The 22,959-nt window shown below is 46.3% G+C and overlaps 1 protein-coding gene across 2 annotated transcripts in view; it reads left to right on the forward strand.

The window, feature by feature from the left end:
• Positions 1-22,959, forward strand: part of LOC135244645 (collagen alpha-1(XIX) chain-like) — a 123,869-nt gene that overhangs the window by 81,526 nt on the left and 19,384 nt on the right. For both annotated transcript variants that reach the window (XM_064317106.1, XM_064317107.1), the window contains exons 26-44: positions 838-873; positions 2,103-2,156; positions 3,814-3,867; positions 4,289-4,342; positions 6,329-6,418; positions 9,502-9,543; positions 9,745-9,822; positions 11,249-11,284; positions 11,423-11,476; positions 11,772-11,825; positions 12,465-12,506; positions 16,177-16,281; positions 17,690-17,743; positions 18,612-18,665; positions 19,173-19,226; positions 19,507-19,560; positions 19,758-19,802; positions 21,089-21,139; positions 21,432-21,473. In XM_064317106.1, coding sequence (XP_064173176.1) covers positions 838-873; positions 2,103-2,156; positions 3,814-3,867; positions 4,289-4,342; positions 6,329-6,418; positions 9,502-9,543; positions 9,745-9,822; positions 11,249-11,284; positions 11,423-11,476; positions 11,772-11,825; positions 12,465-12,506; positions 16,177-16,281; positions 17,690-17,743; positions 18,612-18,665; positions 19,173-19,226; positions 19,507-19,560; positions 19,758-19,802; positions 21,089-21,139; positions 21,432-21,473 — 1,053 coding nt within the window. The remainder of the gene's footprint in view (positions 1-837; positions 874-2,102; positions 2,157-3,813; positions 3,868-4,288; positions 4,343-6,328; positions 6,419-9,501; positions 9,544-9,744; positions 9,823-11,248; positions 11,285-11,422; positions 11,477-11,771; positions 11,826-12,464; positions 12,507-16,176; positions 16,282-17,689; positions 17,744-18,611; positions 18,666-19,172; positions 19,227-19,506; positions 19,561-19,757; positions 19,803-21,088; positions 21,140-21,431; positions 21,474-22,959) is intronic.

Consider the following 22,959-nt stretch of genomic DNA (forward strand, 5'->3'; position numbering starts at 1 on the left):
ACAGCAGTAATTGCAGTTGTGTTTGCCTGCAGTCCATTACATATGGAATAAAAAATTCTCTGTGTTCAATTCATGTTATATTCTGGGCTGTCCAGACCCCAGCTCTATGCTGACTGAGTGGTTAGTGGGTCGGTATTCATCCTTTTCTGATTTAGATACTTAAGCCTCAGAATCACTTCAGTTTATTGCATTCAGGTTTGTAAGCAAGCAAATGGTCTGAAATAGCGTGTGTGTACCCAGAGTAAATTTACTGAATTTCAGGTTTGATTTCCCTGCACTCTTCATCATTAAAGCAATCCAAAGCACATCGAAACCTAGAGAGCCTGGGACCAAAAATATTAAAGCTCACGCAAGGGAAACATGTCCATGCATTGCAGAAAATAAAGTCGTAAAAATAAATAAATAAATAAATACGTAGAATACGTCTTCACACGGGGAGACACAGTTTCCACACACAAGGAGACGGCTGACTGATGGGGACTGATATCGAGTCGAAGGTGTTATTTAGTTTAAACGATAATGATGTTGTCAGGTGGAACTGTGGGTGTCGGAAAGTCTGGTATGTAATTCCAGTGGAATGCCACTGTTGTGTTACCTGTACGGGAGCCTTAAATGCCGACACGTTGTGTCTGAGAGAAAATTAAAGGGAAGGTTTTGAGTGGAAAAGGGTTAGCTGGTCAGACAAGGCTCATCAGTAAGTGAGAGAGAGAGAGCGAACCAAATAAGTCTTGATGTGTTCTAGTGTACGTCTACGTTGTTTAATTTTTCTGTTTCAATTAAAGTCAGAGTGATCCAGAAAAATAACTTTTTTTCTTTTTTCGTTCCCAACGTCACCAGGGCGATATTGGCATCCAAGGACCCCCCGGTCTAAAGGTAACCAAATCCGATTTACCGTCACTATGGAGACCTTCAACCCCTTCACTAACAAGGAAGTAAAACAGTCACTGCTCTCACAAAACAGACAAAACAGGTGTTCTGCTGGCAGTACCCTACAGGGACTGGTTCTGATTCGAACTAAAGCAGGGTTCTTCAATTACTTCTTTTTTTGAAGCCAGAACCTTATTTAAAATCGTCTGAATGTGCCAGATATTTGTAATGCAGTATGTGAATAAGATGTATACGTTTTGTGGGGCAGTATTCTCTGTATATGAGATAGGATTTATTTCTGCAGAATGAGTCCAGCACCTACACACAGCGCATTAGATAAGTCTGAATTTAGGAAAATTGGGGCAGTCCCCACATTTTATAATCAAAAATAGTACAATAGTATAAATATAAATTATAAAATAATAATATAATTCTACTTCCGGTAAATAATGAATGCGTAAGCATATAGGAAAATTCAACAAAGTAAATGATTGGCTATGTATAACGAATAATATGAATACTGAAACAACCCCTAACCTTATCCATATTTTTATCAAACAAGTTTTGAGAGTTTTTGGGAAATGGTGTCCAGCACTGTTCCTCCCTGGTGTCATAGAAAACAACTCCTTGTTGCCCTTGGAAAGGGGAAGGCCTGAGAGTTTAATGCAGTACATATCTTAGTCATAATATCTTTTATATTAGTCATAATAAAGATATTCTCTGCCCTTCAGTTTAAACAGAGTAGATGCAGTACTTTCTCAGTTCAGCGCTGTCACTGTTCCATCACTGATGGGAGGTGTGCTGTCACAATGCATATGCAAACTTGGGCATCATCACACTTTCTGATGCATCTCAATTGTATGCTCTTTTCCACCCAATGAACAAAGGACCCAGAGCACATTCGTGGCAGATTGAATTTGGTCCCTGGGCTGCCAGCCGAATATTTCTTGTCCAAAGGAGCAGACATTCTAATGGAAGTGTGGGCGTGAAATATCTAAGCGACTGAAATGATCTGTAAAGCAAGAAAGAGCCGTCCTGGTTTTATATCATGTCTCTGAAAAGCAAGAAAGAAAAAAATAAGCCTGTGAAAAATCACAGGGATGGCTTTTCTGTGGAGCGGTGCTCACCAATGTCCGCTGTACTGTACTTGTGCCGAAACGCGTTCTACCTGAAATTAAATGATTTTTCTTTACTTCTCTCTCTTTATTTCTCTCTCCCTTCTCTCTTTCTCCAAGGGGGCGATGGGAAGCACTGGACCGCCGGGCCCAGTGGGACCTCCGGGCGTAGAGGTGCGTTCTCTCCGGTCTCCCACCCCCCCACCCCAACCCCTCCCCCTCCCCGGTCCCGAATAGCGCTCACGGTGCACTGGACCGCAGCACCCCGCGGTCTCACCTGTGTGGTGTGGGGTGTAAGAGGGGAGGGTGTGGGGTGTAAGAGGGGAGGGTGTGGGGTGTAAGGGGTGGGGGTGGGGGGTTGGACATTCCCGAGCCTGTTTGTCAGCAGCGATGAATCATTACGGTGTGCAGTCATTGATGTTTACCTTTGATTCCACAAGATATGAACCAGCTGAAGGCTACTATGAAGGTGGTGGGTGGAGGGGGAGGGGATACAGTTGTACTACAGAGCCTGTGTAATTGAATCAGGCTATAACACGGAAACAGTCTGTGTCGTAGAATCAGGCTATAACATGGAAACAGTCTGTGTAATTGAATCAGGCTATAACACGGAAACAGTCTGTGTCGTAGAATCAGGCTATAACACGGAAACAGTCTGTGTAATTGAATCAGGCTATAACATGGAAACAGTCTGTGTCGTAGAATCAGGCTATAACACAGAAACAGTCTGTGTCGTAGAATCAGGCTATATCACGGAAACAGTCTGTGTCGTAGAATCAGGCTATAACACGGAAACAGTCTGTGTCGTAGAATCAGGCTATATCACGGAAACAGTCTGTGTCGTAGAATCAGGCTATAACACGGAAACAGTCTGTGTCGTAGAATCAGGCTATAACACGGAAACAGTCTGTGTCGTAGAATCAGGCTATAACACAGAAACAGTCTGTGTCGTAGAATCAGGCTATAACACAGTATCACAGAGACAGGCTGTGTTGTAGAGCGTCTGTATCAGGGCTGTACCGTGTAACATAAATAGCCTTCGCCATTTCAATGTACGCCGCTTTGAAACTGACCATCCTTCCCCATGAATTAGAGATGCTGTAGTCAAGATCCTCTCTGCACGAGATTGCTACTGGTTTCAGTGTCTAAAATCAGAGGATTCTTTTAACAGAATTTTCATTCATTTGTAAAGAAAGGATTTTTTTAGCCTGCAGAAGTCATACAGGCTTTGGAAACGGCTCATCCTTCTAATTTTTTTTAGAAAAAAAGTCTTGAAAGGAAAACGCAGTATACAGTTATTCATATTTCATGCAGTGTTGTGTGCAGTGTGTCCATCGAGTTAGCCGATAATAAGGAGAGAGCCCAGCTTGCTTTCACTGACGGAGCAGGGGTGTCTCAGCATACTCTAAGAAGAGGTGCGATTGGCTTACACACAGTCAGCCTTTGTCTGATTGGGTGTGCAGGTGTTGCCAAGTTTTGTAAGCCAATCCCATGGTTTTGTAAGCCAATCACGCACAAAAAATTTCAGAAGACTCAAATATTTCAAAGTGACTTGCTTCACAATTTTTTTTAGTTATGAGCTTAACTTAATTTTTTGAATTCTGAATTCAAGTTATGCCACCTAACATTTCTTAGTTCAGAAAATTTAACTTTTACTAACAATGAAATTTAAGTTTTTTGAACAAGAAAACTAATGAGTTTTAGTTGGCGTCACAAGTTAAAAATCTAAGCTAAGCTCTAAACTAAAAAATCTAGTGAATTCGCCTTGAAATGTTGAGTTTTCTGAACGGTTTCGTTTTTACGGTCTCATGTACCTCGTCCTTCCTCACAGGGCAAAGAGGGCCCGCCAGGACCCCTGGGACTGCGTGGTCTTCCGGGAGACGTGGTAAGAGAGTCCTCCCCTCGCTTCCTTCCCCATCATCTCTCCGTCTCTCCCGTCCCTCATCTTCCCTTTCCAGGAAAAAAAAAAAAAAAAGAAAGGAAAGAAACAAAAAAAAGCTGAAATGTTACATCGATGATCAGTAATGAAATTTGAGAATTAATTAGCAGGGAGGCGAGGAGATTTGAGAGCTTTGCGCGCGGAGAACGCGGGCGCGGACCCAATCTGTTCCCGGCACCTGCCTTCCGTAATGAGCATCTGTCTTTACCCAAATATGGAGATGGGGGAGTGGGGGGGCTGGGGGGGATCTTGATAATCCCAGCCAGTGAAAATGTTTCTCTAGAACATTCTGTCTCGAGCAAGGACGGAGGAGGGGCTGCTGAACACGTCGCTGATAGATGCGTCTTTTTTTCCCCGTCAATTTCAGGGCTCTCCTGGGGACCCCGGACGGCCTGGAGAAGACGGGCTTAAAGGAGAGAAGGTGGATTTGGAAATCAAATACATATAAAAATAAAAATGTATCAAAATAACTGTGCTGGAAGGAGGGGGGGGGGCGAGGGTGAGGGTGGGGGGTTAGGGGGTGTGACAATGCCTTTGTATTTATGTTTCTATTTCTTATTTCCGGGACTCGAGCTTCCTCTGGTCTCTCGCAGTTTCATGCTGACCGTGTCATTACAGTGTCTGTTCGTTCTGCGGTCACTTCCTGTCTTTACAGAGATCTGCTGCTCTCTCGAAAAATCGCCCTGTTCACTAACACTTCAGTGTCCTATCAGTTCAATGTTCAAGTCGTTAAATGTGCATTATTATCTATTAATGAGGCATTAATGAGGCTTATAAATTCACGGAAAGAAGATAAGTACCAAGGAGGCAAGTAATAAGATCTCCATTTTGATTGTTGGGAAACTGTACCACATTGACCAGAGCGTGACTGAACTTTATATTTAAGTGTACAGTATATATCACTGTTAAAGACAGCAGTGTGCATAATGGGCAGGGAAGTGGGCTTGTAACCCAGAGGTTGCAGGTTTGATTCCCAGGTGGGGCAGAGCTATTGTACTCTTGAGCAAGGTGCTTAACCTGTAGTGCTTCTGTATATATCCCACTGTACAAAGGGAAGAACTTAAGCTCTCTAATTCACTGTGGGTAAGAGCATCTGCTCAATATCTAAAATATGTTCACACCATTCCACGCTCCCAAAGTTCATTACATGCTAACCGCTTCGCAAATGCATCACACTCTATGAGCTACTCATTTTGCAAAATGCTCGCCTCTCTATAGTCTTCTCTCTGATAGTGCAGATAGTCCCTTGAAATGAGACCTCGCCTGCTGCTTCGAATACGGGATTCAAGCGCAATGAAAACGAATCCCACCGTAAGAGCAAAATCAAACGATTCGATCCCGCCATGAAAGGAAACACGACAGCGATTCGCTGGCGTTCGTTTTCTCCCAGAAAGGCGTTCGGCGGAACCTGTCCGTAAAATGGCGTTCGTGTAAAGTTACCTTCTGGCCGGAGAGACGTTGCTAGGACGACGCGGCCCTTCACCCCGAATGCCGTAAAAATCAGTCACGCGCCCTTACGCCCCTCCTGCCTCGCCCCCGCCCTCTCCCTCGTTCTTTCTTTACTCGTCTTTAGCATCCCTTGTTCTCCTTTCCTCTCTCTCGGATATCTCTGCGTTCGTGAGAGACTCAGGGGCTCACCGGCCAAATAAGCGGTGCGGTGATGAACGAACGGCCGCTAGCGAGGCTCTCCCCCCTGCCTTCAGTCATTACATTACAGGCATTTAGCAGACGCTCTTATCCAGAGCGACTTACACAACTTTTTTTACATAGCACTTTACATTGTATCCATTTATACAGCTGGATATATACTGAAGCAATGCAGGTTAAGTACCTTGCTCAAGGGTACAACGGCAGTGTCCTTACCCGGGAATCGAACCTGCAACCTTTCGGTTACAAGCGCAGTTCCTTACCCACTTACCCACTGTGCCACACTCCGTCCTCAGTGTTTTAGTCAGTGTTTTAAACCGTGCTACCGGCTGAATCGCTCGCTGTGGGACACCGTAACGGAGAGGGAGAGGGAGAGTGACTGAGAGGAGAGAACCAACGCAGGCGGGGATTCCAAATTTTTAACGTTCCTTTTATTAAACGCGCAGAACCCTCCACTGTTACATAAAACCAAGTCTTAGGGTGGAAACAGCAGGAAAAAAGTCAGCCAGCCCCCAACCCCTTCCTCAAGTCCAGACGGAGCAGGCAGGGTTTGATGAAACCTGGACGTTGTTATGGTCCTGGGCCTCTCAGAGTGTCGTACGTCCCGCTGGCGTGCGCCGTGATTCCTAATGAGCCTACTTACGCAGCCCCCTAATGAGGGGCGTGGCAGGCACCCGAAAAGGAGCAAGGACCCATTTGTTTCCGTGGTGACCGCTGGCAAGCGTGATGCTGCGTGACGGCCCTCTCTTCCTGTTCTCAGGGCGACTCGGGGGGGGTGACGGGACCCCCTGGCCCCCCAGGTCCCAAAGGGGAGCCGGGAACCCTAGGACTAGGATCATCCAGCAATCCGGTAAGTTTAAGGTGGGGGCACGTGTGGGGATTAAGGTGGGAAGTAAGGGGGTTGTGATGTTCATGAGGGGGTCCTCTACCTCATCTTTGTATGACAGGGACATATCTGTGTTGAGTTTGCATTCTGTACTAAATCATTATTATACAAAGTTACTTATTTTTTAATGGAAGTGGGCAAGAATGAATTTGGATATTTGGAATCTACACAGATAGGCACACACTTGTTGTGTAACAGTCGGACGCATGCACACGTGCGCACACACACATACACATGCACACACACACACACACACACACTGTGTGTGTGTGTGTGTGTGTGTGTGTGTGTGCGTGCGCGTGCGTGCGTGCGTGTGTGCATACATGCGTGGCTGTGAGCGAGCGTACGTGCGAGCGTGCTTGGGTGGGCGAATGCTGGGTCATGGGAGCCCAGCGTGGCTGTTGACTGCACCGTTCTGGCGCACTCTGGTGAAGCAGGGGGAATTTGTGTGAGAGAGAGAGTGGCAGAGGCAGCCGGTGTGAGAGCGCATTAGTGAGACCCCACTCTCACAGGTTACTGAGTCCCCCGCTCTCACCCGGCTCTACAGTGCTGAGAACAGCGTGCCTGGAAGCTACTCCTCAAACAGCAGCACAATCTCATCTCATTTCTGCTGTGTGCTGAGAATCATTGTCTTGTCCCAAAGCCCTAAATTCAGCACCTGCTTGGTCTCACGTCTGGTTATGACAAGAGCAACTCTCGCCTGTGAGAATACACAGAGAGATTTGGAGGCTCACCCTGCAAAGACTCGGGGTACCAGTGTGTGGATGATGTTTACAGTCTGCTATTCAGTACAGTATGTACTGTGTGTGGATGATGTTTACAGTCTGCTATTCAGTACAGTATGTACCGTGTGTGGATGTTTACAGTCTGCTATTCAGTACAGTATGTACTGTGTGTGGATGATGTTTACAGTCTGCTGTTCAGTACAGTATGTACCGTGTGTGGATGATGTTTACAGTCTGCTATTCAGTACAGTATGTACCGTGTGTGGATGTTTACAGTCTGCTATTCAGTACAGTATGTACCGTGTGTGGATGTTTACAGTCTGCTATTCAGTACAGTATGTACCGTGTGTGGATGATGTTTACAGTCTGCTGTTCAGTACAGTATGTACCGTGTGTGGATGTTTACAGTCTGCTATTCAGTACAGTATGTACCGTGTGTGGATGATGTTTACAGTCTGCTGTTCAGTACAGTATGTACCGTGTGTGGATGCTGTTTACAGTCTGCTGTTCAGTACAGTATGTACCGTGTGTGGATGTTTACAGTCTGCTATTCAGTACAGTATGTACCGTGTGTGGATGATGTTTACAGTCTGCTGTTCAGTACAGTATGTACCGTGTGTGGATGCTGTTTACAGTCTGCTGTTCAGTACTCTCTGTACCAGGGCTGGCTGAGGCCAGCAGCCCCATTGAGCTGCACAAACTGCAACGGCGGTCACGCTCAGCCAATGGGCTGCAGCGAAACGATGCACCAGCTGGCAGCGGCAGCATACGCTTCAGCGGGAAACGCGCGTTCGTGTGCATTCTTCCAAAATGGTGCGCCCATGAGACGGACCATCAAACTCCAAATCGGGAGGAAAGCAAAGGGGGACAAGGATACAATTTTACATTCTACAATTTTCATTTTACACGGATACATTGTTTCATAAACCAAAATGCGTTCTAACTGGCCACAGTCTACATTAACCCTTGTGTTCAATTTGGGTCAAATTGACACATTTTAAACTTTCAGTACAAGAAGAGCAATACTTTTGAGTGATCTATTTCATAATCAGTGACTAAACCAGTGCAAATTTGGTTCTTTTTATCTGTAATTGTTTTTCATCTTTTCGCCTGAATGCTTTCCTTGAACATAATCAGACAAAGATGAAAAAATAATTGAGCCATTGCAACCAATAAATATTAGCAATATACTTTTAGGTATATAGCAATTTAATTTTAGGTTTTCACACATGATTTATGCCCTCATACCTTCATTCCAGAAGATTGTTTATTATAAATCACATACTCTAAAAAAATGAATGACAGTTTTATTGTTAAATATGATCTAGCACAGGTAAATTGCAACCTTTAACCAGATACATTATTTATATCGTTTGAAATTGAGACAAAGATATAGGAATATTGAATATAGCTGCATAAATGTTATTTCTGTATTGCTTTAAAATCCCAATAATGTTCTTGGTGTATTTGACCCAGGATCAAACAGCTAATAATCAAACAGGACGCAAGGGTTAATCCTGTGACCGGTTAGCCTTTATTATTTAATGAGTGTTTAATGTCTGCTTCCTGTCGGTCTGTTCTCTCCCATAGCGCAGTGCTGTGATTTACATTTTGCAGCGTGGGGGCTACTTGTAGCGCTAATGTACGCGGCTGACCGCAGAGATCAATTTCCTATCAGAGGGACTCTGTAAATAGCGCTTACAGGGCGCTTTATCGGAGGCGTAGCTTTACCGCACTGACGGACAGCTGCAGCCCCGGCCACAGAGTTCAGCCAGGAGGAAATAGTGCTTTAGAGTCCATTTCTGTGTGTAGGGCGTTCACATTCATGGTTTGTGCGCTATTATAGCTGAACTTCAATATTGCTATTATTAGGAAGTGGCTAGCAGACTCTCTTATCCATGGCAACCCGTTTCTTGTACTGTATTGATGTTTATACATCCTGAGACTTTGTGAAGCACCTGTGCTATTGAACCCCGTTAAAGATTAAAAAGGCGGTGAACTAGCAAGGATTTCACATCCAGCTCACTGGAACCTCCCTCCCTGAGTGATTCTGTGCACAGTTATGTGTTTCAGGGCTGCCCAACCCTGTTTCTGGAAATCCATGACCCTGTAGGCTTTCACTCACTAAAAACTCACCAAAGCTCACCTCGTTCAACAGCTAGAGATCTCATTGAGTTGCTAATTAATAAAATTTTCTGTGGCAAATGGAAAACCTACTGGAAGGTAGATCTCCAGGAAGAAAAGGTTGGGCAGCCCTGCTTTCGATGGACAGGCCCCCCGAGCTGATGTCAGATGGTTGATTTTGCATCTCTCTCATAACAGGCAGGAGGAGCATCCGGACCCAGGGGTTCTCGGGGGCCAAAGGTATAGCACGCTAGCATGCCAGGCCCTGAATGCGTAATGCAACCATACAGTATATACATTGAACTGTCTTTTAATGCTAGGATAATAATGTCTCTCTCTCACCCTATCTCTCTCTCCCTCACCCTATTTCCTTCTCTCTCTCTCTCTTTCTCTCCCCCCCCTCTCTCTCTCTCCCCCCCCCCCCTCTCTCTCTCTCTGCAGGGTGAGAGAGGGCTCCCAGGTCTGATGGGAGAGCCGGGGGAGAAGGGCGATGCAGGCCTGGGCCTCCCAGGGCCCCCGGTGGGTACAGTGCTTAGGGCTCCTCAGCCCAGTGAGCCCGTGCATTAACGTAGCTTTCACATCCACTTCACTGCTGTTCTGAAGAGTCTGTTTTTATCATTGATACTGTTTGTTTTCACCGTATACAGAATCTGCTGAATCATGGTGCTTTTGTGTAATATGTTTTCACGTTGTCAATGTTTGGATAGTGGGTCAGCAATGAGTCATCCCCACGTACATTAGAGGAGATGGATCCAGCTTTCCCAACTCAAAGGGGATCACAGTTGATTTAGAGCTGATGGATCCAGCTTTCCCAACTCAAAGGGGATCACAGTTGATTTAGAGCTGATGGATCCAGCTTTCCCAACTCAAAGGGGATCACAGTTGATTTAGAGCTGATGGATCCAGCTTTCCCAACTCAAAGGGGATCACAGTTGATTTAGAGGAGATGGATCCAGCTTTCCCAACTCAAAGGGGATCACAGTTGATTTAGAGCTGATGGATCCAGCTTTCCCAACTCAAAGGGGATCACAGTTGATTTAGAGCTGATGGATCCAGCTTTCCCAACTCAAAGGGGATCACAGTTGATTTTAAACTGGCCTGGGTTTTGAAAAAGCATTTACATTGATTGTGTGAACAAAATTTAGACTCAGAGAAGCCCTTGTGAGTGTGCCGTGTAAGTATGCAATGTGAGTGTGCAATGTGAGTGTGCAGTGTGAGTTTGCAGTCTAAGTTTGCAGTGCGAGTGTGCAGTGTGAGTGTGCAGTATCAGTGTGTAATGTAATTGTGCAGTGCGAGTGTGTAATGTCAGTGTGCTGTGTGAGCATACAGCACAAGTGAGAGGACTTGGACTCAGAGTCAATGGATAGTCTATTTGTTTTTTATTTTATTTTTCCTGTTAAGCTGGATGTATGAAGATGGGTGATTCTGGTGTATAAAATGTGCGCTGGTCAGCAGCACAGCTGTAAAAGTGCAAAGTGTCTGCCCTGGAAGGAGAGAGCAACCTGTTAAATTTCCCTTGAGCAGCTTTCAGCAGCGCACAGAGTGTAACTGCAGCACGTAGCAGAGAAAGGGACATCCAGCAGAACTGTGCAATGATAGAGGAGCACATGCTGACGTGCTAACATGCAGCTTATAATGAGAGAAGGGCATGCTAACGTGCAGCTTATAATGAGAGGAGGGCATGCTAACCTGCAGTGTGTAATGAGAGAGCAGTACATGGTAACATGCTAACATGTAGTGTGTAATAAGTGAGGAGCGGATGCTAACATAGTGTGTAGTGAGAGATGAGCACATGCTAACATGCTAACATATAGTGTGTAGTGAAAGATGAGCACATGCTAACATGCGCTGTGTAATGACCGAGGAGCTCATGCGAACATACGGTGTATAATGAGAGAGGAGCACATGCTAACATGCTAACAGTGTGACTGTCCTGTTTCCCCAGGGCCCCAGGGGACCAGAGGGGAAGCCTGGAGTTCAGGTAGGAGCAGAGGCCCACAGTGTAAAATCCAACATTCGGCACACTGGGGGGCAGGGGAGTTGGGGGGTATTTCATGTGTTTTTGGGGGTTTGCTAATTGTGTCTCTACTCTGGGGGATCTTTTGGGGATGTTTTCCAGGGTCCTTACGGACCCCCTGGCCCAACAGGACCAGCTGGACCTGTAGGAAATCAGGTGAGTTAATTTCCTTCACCCTGAATATCATTTCCCCCACTCTTCTACTCCTACCTGCTTCTCTCACTCCATCCTTCCCTCTCTCCCTCGGACACCATCTCATTCCATCCCTCCCTCTCTCCCTCTCTTAATCCATCCTTCCCTCCCATATCATTTAGCAGAAAAAATGAAAGTGTAAGTAAATATTATAGGTATGGAACCCACATCGCCTCCACCGGGATGATTCTAAACCCCCCCCCCTCCAGTCGGGTGATTCATGCTTTCCTCATTTCTTACATTTGTCTCTCCTTTAAAGGGCCCCCCAGGCAGAGATGGTAGGCCTGGCCCCCCAGGACCCCCCGGTGAACTGGTAGGTTTCTGATAGAAGTCGTACAATCACCCTTTCACACCACCATGACCTGTATTAAAGCAACACCCCATGTCAATGTACTGAAGGGCTCTCCCTATAATATTTCCATGTATGGCCATGTGGCTGTGGATAATTTCATTATGAATCTAGAACAGTTTCTGAGAAAATTAACATGGACTGTCCAAGGTGAAATGCATTAAACTGGAGCACAAGCCAGGTTACACCTGTTCTTCAGTGCCTTACTCCAAACCAGGAACATTGTGACATCACTTCCTGTCCAACAATGACCTTGATTATGGATTTTGGAGCACAGGCCATAGCAATCCCAGCAGGCACTGCAGGCATTTTGTCCCCAGAATGATTTTCACTCTGCTGGTGTATGTGAGGAACATTCAAGCATTTTAATCATTGGGTGTAGAGTTGTGCTAAATTACATTCCAATTTAGTCCGTTTGGGGAATTAATTGAAGCTCTATGAATTAATTGAAACAGTTTTATAGAGAATTATGGACACATCCTCCAATTTATGAAATGAATTTCTATTAATCTCCTCAACTCAAGGAGCTGACCCCAATCTGTTGAGTCTTTTCCAGGTGTAGAATCTCAAATGTCGCTCTTTGTTTTTCTGTTCTTTTCTTAGACTGCACTGCCCATTGTTGGGGAGATGGGCACCCCACTCAAGGTACAGTATTATTGTTTTTTGAATGATAATTTTACTATGAAGTATAAAGCCAAAATGTGAGGTAAAGTGAATAGCTGTCCTTTCCATTTTGCGAATGATACATTGCCAGTGCTGTCTGTGACTTTGAGTACCTGCAACTACAATGGCTGCTCATAAAAGGATTCTCGCTTTAGTAAGACCCTGTGACGGAGTGGGGGCTGGGATTTGATCGTGGTACAGCAGTTCAGGAGAGAGCAAGGTTTTGTTCTCTTTTTTTTTTCCTGTCTCGCTTCTAAAGAATGCCGTGAACCTCCGGGAACAACTTTCTCTCTGGCTGCGAAACGTGGGTGAAGGTGCTCGTATTTCTTTCGTGGCAATATAAATATGACGACGGGTGAAGACGCGGGTTACCAAGAAACACTTTGTTTGCGTGCTGAGAGCATTATTAGCCCTGCTGTATGTTGTGAGTTCAGGAGAAAAGCGAGATTAAAAGCCAGCTCTAATGGATAAGAGTGCAGCATTAATTTGGCTTTTCTCAACCTAAAGCAAACGGAGAGCTCTTTCAGCTGAAGCCCAAGAGTGCCCCCTGTAGGACTCTCGGTGGAACTGCAACCGTTACAAAGACGAGGCGAGCTGAGAATGTTTGTTGGAGACGAAATGTTATTTTCAGATACGACTAAGACGCTGTGGAAAATTTCAGCTTTGTTACGTGCTTTTAAGTGCGTGAGGAACAGTGGATATTTTTGAACTGCCACTCCCCCACCCTGCCCCCCCCCCCCCATTCTTTCTGATGTCTCCCACCTCCTTCTTCTTCTCTTGGTCTTTAAAAAAGAGGCGACACTGCTGTTCTGTGTTCCGTTTTCTCTTCCCCTCCCTGGCTTTGTTGTTTTTTTTTTATTTACAGAAACGCGAGGTCCTGCTTCATAGGCTTTGTGGCTCTTTGTTATGCGCGCATAATGTGCGCTGAACATCGATGGTCTGTCATCGCTGCTACGGCTTCAGAAACGCCATTTCCATCCGTGTAATGAACACACGCGCTGGTCCATCTCTGCATTTTATTCTTGAAAAAACAAAATTACGAAAAGAAGACAAAAAACACAGCAGCTATATATATATATATATATACACCGACTGCGCATAGATTCATCTCTGAATATTCTGCCCTGTCTCAGAACAGTATCTGAGCATATTCAAATTTTAACGGACCGGGCTGTGGAGACGGCCGTCTGACTGCATAAACCAGGATGAAAAGGGGCAGGAATCCTTTCAGCGGAACCGAGAGATGGCAGCCGGGGTCACATCCTCTGCAGGGTTCACAGAGCCTCAGTGGGAATCGGCTTTAATGGGGGAGCCGAAGCATGGCAGGCTCTTTCAAGGCTGCCTCGTGTTCGGGGGTAAAAAGGCGGCTGCGGAGATTTGAGAAGCTTCGTCTTCGTCTTCGTCACGCGCCCGACCTCAGCCCTTCGCACAAAAGGGCCGTCGCACCGCCTCCCCCTCCTCCTGAAGGCTCCCGTCTCTCTGAGGCTTGTTAAAAGAGATGCTAACGTGCGGTGTGTAATGAGAGCGCTGGAGATGAGCACATACTAGCATGCAGTGTGTAATAGATGAGGCATGCAAAGTTATGGCAGTGATAATGAGAGAGACATACTACATGTACATGCAATGTGTAATGAGAGAGTACTCTTCTGTAACTGCAGGTGTAATGAGAGACTACTAGCATGCTAACATGCAGTGTATAATGAGAGAGTACATACTATCATGTTATCATGCAATGTGTAATGAGAGAGTACATACTATCATGTTAACATGCAGTGTGTAATGAGAGAGTACATCTAGCTGAATGCATGTTATGAGTCTACTCATGTTAACATGCAGTGTATAATGAGAGAGTACATACTATCATGTTAACATGCAGTGTATAATGAGAGAGTACATACTATCATGTTAACATGCAGTGTGTAATGAGAGAGTACATACTATCATGTTAACATGCAGTGTGTAATGAGAGAGGAGCACATGCTAACATGCTATATAGTGTATCTTTAAATACAGTATCTTTTTAAGTATAATTTCACAAATCTATAGTGATTTTTTTCATTTGCATCCACTCGAATTGCTGCCATTTCACTTTCCGTTGGAAGACGGAGCGACCTTGGAGATTCCTCCCACCGCGACGCCGGCTGAGGAGCACTCAGGCAAATTGAAATTTTATTTACAGAAACGCGAGGTCCCGCTTCACGGAGAGCAGTGTGAGGGACCTCAAAGCTGCCCGTAATAACGGTCCCCTCTCCGCCCTCCGTCTGCAGGGCCGGGGTGTAATTAGCTAATTATCCGCCAAGAAGGAGGACACCTCTTCTGAGCCGACCTACCTCGCTCCGTCGCCGATTCGCCGGGCTTCTGCCCGCCCCCTCGCAAATTGCCGCTCGCCAAACCGTGACCCCCGAAGTGACGAACGCGTCCCCCCCCCCCCATACCCCAAACCCCAAAACCTGTCATTATGCCTAGAATGTCATTCTGCAAAAGCTCTTTAGCTAGAGAAGAGGAACAGGAAGCTGATTGTCTCCTTATTGCTATAGACTATTGGTTGAGACTGATGGAAAACATTATCAGGTGCACATGCACACATTTATGTTGTTGGAGTACAAGTGTGAATAAGTAACAAGCACTTAAAAGGAAGAAAAAAATATACTATTTACATTCACACTGAGTGCCCGGTAACCTTCATAAGAAGTGACTAAAGTTTTGTTTCTTACGAATGTGTGCAGTCAGTTGATTTACTGGTTTCTCAGTCTATCCAAATATCCCCATGAAACTTCCCATAAAGAAACGCATATAAGCTTCCTAATTCCACCATGTTGTCGCTTGATAACCATCATTTACTGCTGCAGTCCCACCAATTTTAGATATTTTGTGGTTCAATATATATTGTATAGATGGTGCACTTTAATCCTTTAAGGTGTGAGATCACAAATATGTGATAAGAATGCTCTTAACTGAACATTCTAATGCTGATGTAACAGTCACTATTGGTAATGGAAAGCAATGGAGTTCTAGAACACTGACTTAGAATTTTGAAAAAACATTCCAAAAAAAAACCTACTCTTCAAAGAGTTAGGCCTAACGTCCTGCTGATGGACTCAGAGAGACTTGCATGGGATCTGAACCCATAGTATTCTGGTTGAGAATTAGTTATCCTACACAGACCCTCATGTTCTTTCTCCTGCGACATACACATGGAACATGTAGTATCTGGTCTGTTTTGCCCACACATTTTGCTCTTCATTCACATGCGCTACTGAGGAGCATGTTCTGCTAGCAGCTGCTAAGCCAATCAAACGGTAGCAATGACGTGTGCGTGTGTGACCTCCTCATTCCGGGATGTATGTATTATCGGGTCAGATGCAGAACCCATCTAACATTTCCTTCCCTCATTCCCTCCTTCCTTTCCTCTCCCCTTGTCTCCTCCCCTCGCTTCCTCCTTCCTTTCCTCTCCCCTTGTCTCCTCCCCTCGTTTCCTCCTTCCTTTCCTCTCCCCTTGTCTCCTTCCCTCGTTTCCTCCTTCCTTTCCTCTCCCCTTGTCTCCTTCCCTCGCTTCCTCCTTCCTTTCCTCTCCCCTTGTCTCCTTCCCTTGTTTCCTCCTTCCTTTCCTCTCCCCTTGTCTCCTTCCCTCGTTTCCTCCTGGTCCTGGCAGAACGCCTGCAGCTCGTGCCAGACGCGGGTTTCGGGGCTGCCCGGTCAGAAGGGCGAGAAGGGCGCCCCCGGGATGCCCGGAGCGGAGGGTCCTGAGGGTGAGAAGGTACAGGGGCGTGGCCGGGGGCGGGGAGTGACTGTCCCATCACTAGTTCAGTTGATGGAGGTCAATGGTCTCTCAAACCTGGGGCTTGCACTGCGAGCCACACCCTAACCCACCTCTAATGGGACAGGACCCATATGAGTTTGGGAAGCTCTTTGAAGGCAGGATGACATCACAGAAAAGTTATACATTTATGATGCGTAATTACAAGTTAGCTGGCTAGTTCATGGAAAGCTCACCCAAGCTTAAAAACATTAATATGTTATTCCACTGTATTAAATAATAAAAATGTATTTTAAAAAATATAACTACCACAAATTATCATTTTTTTAAATGTATTCAACTGATGGTGCCAGTAAGAGACTGGAAACCCATTACCGTGTTTAAATTAAATGGTCAAGGCCTGTCTTAACTGTTAGAAAGCAGTTTATGAATACACTGCTCTTTATGAATTCAAGAATGTGTATGTCGAATTTTAATGTAGTTAACAAATAGTGTGAGAGCCTGTGTTTAATGGACAATAAATGTCCAGTTTTAGAGTGTGAACTTATTGTCACGCTTTTTCTCTATAGCTCTGATGCTATTGCATTCAGTACACTTGAGATATTGTTCTTTGTTCCTGGGTAACTATCCACATACTTTGCTTGAGCGAGTTCAGTGAAATTAAATTTGACATAGCACTGCAATGTGCGCACGTCTTTACTGAATCATTACCCCTATACTGAGCTGTGTTTGTAAGAATTCATTCAAAAACGTATTTACTTTGCATCTAATCTTAAAAGATGAAAGATATGGGGTTCTGGGTGGCTCATTCTGTTCAAGGCACTCCACTATGGTCAAAAGATGAACCCCACGGTCTCTGGTCGAATCGACTGTGCTGACTGTGGCTAGTATAACCACAGAGTGATGCACAATTGGTGATGGTGTATGGGAGGGTGCAGTCGGTTTGGGGTCCATGTTTGGCTGCTCTTCAGCGACCCCTGCCGGTCGATCAGGCACCCACGGACTGCAGGTGAAAGCTGCATATTAATGGTCTTCCTTCGACTCCACTCTGTGCAAGCTCAGCTGCAGTCTGCGGTGTGAAAAGCTAAAGCTGGTGACACCACGTGCTTCAGAGGAGACTCGCGGATGTCTGCACTCTTCCAAATCACTCATGAACGTGTCTGTGGTTGCAGATAATTTGGTGTAAAAAAATTAGTGGGAATTAGATATCTTCAGCCCCATGTTTGGCACCAAAGTAAATTTTAAAAGATAGAAGATACACCACATATGCCCGGGGACACAGAATAATCACTTGCTTGAAATGAGGTCTCTGAACAGTTTAATTCATCATCTGCGTTGGTTCGGGTATCTGAAATCAGAATTGATTTTCATTTCTTTTTCCCCCACCCTTGCACCCCCCCCTCCACAGGGTGATCTAGGAGTACGAGGGCCAATGGGGAACCCAGGGAAGGAGGGGCCCAAGGTAGGGGCCTGTCAGCGTATCCGTGTCGCCCTATACCGAAGGACTGAAGTGACAGATATAGGCCAGCTATTTTACACATACACTTCTGCAGAGTTGTGAAACTATATAAAGCAGCCTCTGAACTATGCTGCCGAGCTCTAGTTAGTGTAAAATCTGCCTGCGCGGTTGCTATGAGCGATGGCGACAGACGCTAGGGCTAGACTGCAGCAGAACAATGAAGTTAAGGTGAGTGGGCCCAGGTACCGTGCGATTTCAGCCGCGCATGCATCCGGTCTTGCCAACGATCGCGGTGAACTCTGAAAGGGTAGCCACAAGAGCCCCGACCGCGGCGTCGCCTTCGTCTGAAACCATGGTAACGTCCTCCGAATCAGTTCTGCTTAACGTTTACAGACATTAACTTGGCAAATTACCGCGTCGCACGCTCGGTTCGTTAACAGGCGGGGACAAAATGGATTTCGATGAGCGACACTGTGCACGGCGACGTTCCGTAATCGTTAACGGAATCGTTACCTGCCCGGGGCTTGAACCCGATGGCGGTGTAGGTGTCTCGGCCCGCAGCGTCTGTTGCCATGGAGCCAGTGTCAGATTTTACTGTTGGGCAAATAAACCCAGGATAACCACGTCTCTATAAATACAAGCCAAGGCAGTGCAATTATGCGGTTAAGAAAAGAAGAGCGAATAAACAAACGTCTAGCGTTCAGACTACAACCAAATTACACCCTGCTCTCAAGATCATGGGGAGGGTCCGTTAAAGTATTTATTTATTTATTTATTTTTTTTTGTGTTTGACACGTTCATGAAATCCCAGAAATCCGCAGTGGCTGTTAAGCAGTAACCTTCTGATCTCTTTGTCGTTCATGCGTTATAGGGCGTGAAAGGAGAGAGAGGTTTTCCTGGTCCTGTCGGAGACAAAGGTGATGAGGTGCGTGTGAGAGATCCGGACGGTATGCTGCCACACACAAGCACGCACTCACGCAGTGATCTATCTTCATCGCACCGTCACCAGTGCCTTTTAGCTCCTGATCCTTGTATGCTCTGTTCTGTTTTGTTTTTGGTATGTTTTTTTATATGAAACTTTTATTTTTCTGCTGCCGTCTTGACCAGGACTCCCTGGCAGAAGAGATATTGTATCTCAACGGGACCTTTCTTGGTTAAATAAAGGATGAATAAAATAAAATAAACCAGACCATCACTAGACAGTGTACATCCCGCTTTTGAGTCGCTGGATTCAGACCCCACCTGTAACCCTGAGCAAGCGTAACCGTTTTAAAGGGTCCTGTTATGAGTTAGCATTTGAGATGCTCGCTTGTTTTCCCTTGAGACACTGACCTGGGGACCCGTTTGTCCGGCTTGCATGTCTGTGTCTCGGTGATTCTCCGGGGATTTTGGGGAGTTGTTAATGAAGCGCTGTGTCCCGTCTCCCTCCCAGGGCCCTCCAGGTGTACCCGGATTCCCTGGAGCCATGGGGCGGACAGGAAGTCCAGTAAGACCCGTCACCTACCTAGCCCTAAGCCTAACCCTAGCTGAACCCTAATATGAGCCCTAAAGTATAATTGAAGCCACAGGTACCTTTGAAAATAGCTGATTACTCATTTACAATTGATGGAAAACAAAGTCAAGATCATGAATTCAATAATATTTTTGAGTTTTTTTTTGAGTCAGTCAAAGCAGTTATTTGGGTTTCAAGTCTGGCAATCCAACATTTCGGATGAATCCTATTTAGGTTTAGTGTGTAGATGTCACATGACCTCATCTGTTCCCAGGGAATGATGGGAAGACCGGGGCCTATGGGACATCCAGGACTTAAAGGTGAACGGGTAAGTAGCGTTACGTCATATCCGACCAGATACCTTGGTGGTTTCAGCTCATTTTACATCCAGCATCAATAATCTATTTAAATATATGGCACAATGGCCAGTGCCAATTTAATGACACGTGTTGGTTGAATCTGGGCTAATATTTCTGTTAAAGAAAGATATGGAGATTTATTTATATTTATTAATTTTTCCCTCAGGGCAGCGAGGGTCCCGCTGGCATTCCTGGACCCCCAGGCCCACCGGTGAGACCCCCCCCCCCCCAACCCCCCACTTCAGTCCCGAGCGTCTCTCAAAACAATTTAACATTTTGTTACATCCCAAGGTTTCTTTAATAAAGGTTTCATGCACATTTTGTAATGCTGTAATAAGTCAATTCTGGAAAATGAATTAATTTTCCTCAGGCAAATGAATCGTGTGTCTGAGATGGAGACCACACAACACGCACAGGTCATGTGACATCACTGTCTGTTGGTGTAAGCGACCATGCTGTAACTTCCAGTGATTATTTGGACTCCCTGGTTGGGCCTAAGCCAGCTCCTGGCTGTGGCATTTGCTTATAGTGTCATTCAGTCTCATAGCTTTCTCCCTCCGTAGCCCTCTAATGCCTTAAGCTGCGTTTTATCTTAGCGAATGCAGTCCATCACGGAAGCTGAAAAAGAGATAAAGAGAACAGGAGACATAACATTAATAGTCTTTTTGCTAAGATACCGTTTCCTCCCTTACCTGAACATCCCCTAAACGGTGACTAAGCTCTATGAAAGCCTCGTCTGTGATAGGCAGACTCTTACAAATCCCCCTTTACAGCCAGCTAACTTTCGAACCGTCTTTTGCATTACGTGAAAACGTGCACACCCTTCAGAGTGAGTTAGCAGCAATTTCAACGTAAAAATACTAATGTGTGAGATGTATTCACCCGGCCACATGAAAGTGCACCCCCCCCCCCCTCTCAGCACCCCCGCACACCCAAAATCAATGCAGCTTTGCTCATTTGGAAGAAACTGTTGGATCGCCCAGCAGCTAGAAATCATTTTGCTCACATTTATGAGATCGATAGAATAGCTCTTCCCTTTTCCTCTGTTTACCTGTGCATCGATTTCTGAAACTTATCACAAGGATCCCAGTGCAGGCACCATCCCAGAACTTTATCAGGGGGGTGGGGCTGTGTTGGACGGGGCAGGGCTGTGTGGCGAGAAGGGGGTGGGCCTGTGTGGAGGGGGTGGGGCTGTGTGGTGAGAAAGGGGTGGGGCTGTGTGGAGGGGGTGGGGCTGTGTGATGAGAAAGGGGTGGGGCTGTGTGGAGGGGGTGGGGCTGTGTGGTGAGAAAGGGGTGGGGCCGTGTGAGGGTGGGGCTGTGTGATGAGAAAGGGTGGGGCTGTGTGGAGGGTGGGGCTGTGTGGTGAGAAAGGGGTGGGCCTGTGTGGAGGGGGCGGGGCTGTGTGGTGAGAAGGGGAAAAACAGTGTGTAGGGAGGAAGGCGGGGCTGTGTGGAAGGTGGAGTTGTTTTACTTTTGGTTGTGGTTCTATTTGCAGGGCATCCTCCACCCAGAGGGGAATGGAATGAGCAGTCTTTACAAGCTGCAGGTGAGAACGCACACACACACCGACACAGGCTCGCCTTCTTAATGTGCAGATTCATCAGCAATTAAACACACCAGTTCTCTGCTCTTTTTTAGCTCTCTGAATTTCGCTTTAATAAGGCATACACAGCGCTTTATGTAAGTTCTTTGTTCAGCTGGTATATGGCTTTATTCTAGAACAGGTCAGTATGAAGTGAGCTGTCCGAAAGGTCGTTGCCATGGTCACCTTGCGAGTTGTTCTCTGGACTACAGCTCTTGCCAAAAAAGCGTAATAAGTAATTGCGCTGTCTCCGCAGGGCAGCGGTGCCATGGGATATCCTGGACCCCCGGGCGCTCCGGTGAGCAAGGCATTGTTCTTCCCTCGCCCTCTCCTCCTCCTCCTCCTCCTCCTCCTCCTCTCCCAGGCAGCCTTTTGGCCTGTTTTAATCAGCCCTCCCGGTGGCATGGAGCCTCCAAACCCACCGTGACCTGCCTCACAAGCACCAAAGATCAAACGACTCGGAAAACAGCGTGCATGATCAAAAGATTCACAAACACAAAATAATCATATTTGGAAAAAGTATTGATGTGACTTGCAATGCCGTTAATATGGAAAGGCAAAATAAGTTTTTTTTTTTTGGTTTGTTTTTTTATTTATTTTAATGCGTTGTCCTTAGATATGTGGGTGAGTGAGCAGGGGTAGCGTTGGGAGGCAATTCTGTATTTACAGCAGAAAAGGGTGTTCAGAGGGCCTATTTCCTCGTGGTGGGGTGGTGGGTGGGGGTGAGGTGGTGGGTTTGGGGTGGGGGTGAGGTTAACCACCGGTGCCCCACTCTGCCAGAGCTCAGGAGCGGGGCGTAGCTGTGGGAGGGGGGGGGGGGATGGCAATCGATGCAATTGAAATGCACAGCGAAGCTAAGGCCGCAGTGGCGAAACGCAATCTCCTTATCGCCTCCTCCGCTCTCAGACTCTCCGGCCGCCTGTAATCCATCCCAGCACCCCCAACCCCCCTACCCACACCCCCCCACCCCGACGCAGCCGGAGAGTGAGTCATCCCCTGACCAGGGCACAGGGCCACCAGAAAACACATCCCTCTCGTCCGCTGTTTACAAACACGCCCGCCCCGCGACAGCAGGCCCAGGGGTGTAATGTTACCCGCGTGTCGCGGGCGCGGGGCATTATTTCTCTCAAATTCTCAATCACACGGTGACCTGTCAGCCGGCGTTAGGAGCGTGCACTGTGGCACTTCCTGTCCAGAAGCAGGAGATGTAATTACCCAATCAGCCCCTCTCTCTGGGAGAGGCCGGAGAATTCAATACCTCTGATTGCCTCCCGTATCCGATTAGCCCCACCTGCGGCATCGTGTGTGCAAATGAATGCAGATTAGCTTAGCGCGCTGCGTTTCTGCGCGTAGCGACTCCTAACGCCAGGCTGGGCGGGGAGTGGGGGGGGAGCAATTAATGGGAGGGCAACAGAAATGATGGTCAGAGATGGACGAGAAGCAAATCTGTTCACATTCTCACCTTGTAACGAAAACAATTTTGTCAAAACAATTTTAACTCATTCATGTTTTAGAGAATTTATTTTTTGTTTATTCGTTTATTTTGTTAATTGAAGAAAAAAAAAGGTAATTTCTAGATAGTTTTGTGATTTCTAGTGCTTTTTATTGGACAGTATGACCTACTCAACCCGTGCCTTTTTCAGGCATTGTATTGAGTGTTGTTTCTGAAGGGTGGGCGTGAAATGAAAGGTGCGGTCCGGGGCGTGAGCTCTGCGTTTCGCCGCGCGACCCGCTGAAGAATAAAAGCTGCGCGCGCTTCACACCCCGCTCTCTCTCTGTTTCAG

This window comes from Anguilla rostrata, chromosome 18, assembly GCF_018555375.3.
Source record: "Anguilla rostrata isolate EN2019 chromosome 18, ASM1855537v3, whole genome shotgun sequence".
NCBI classification, from domain to species: Eukaryota; Metazoa; Chordata; class Actinopteri; order Anguilliformes; family Anguillidae; genus Anguilla; species Anguilla rostrata.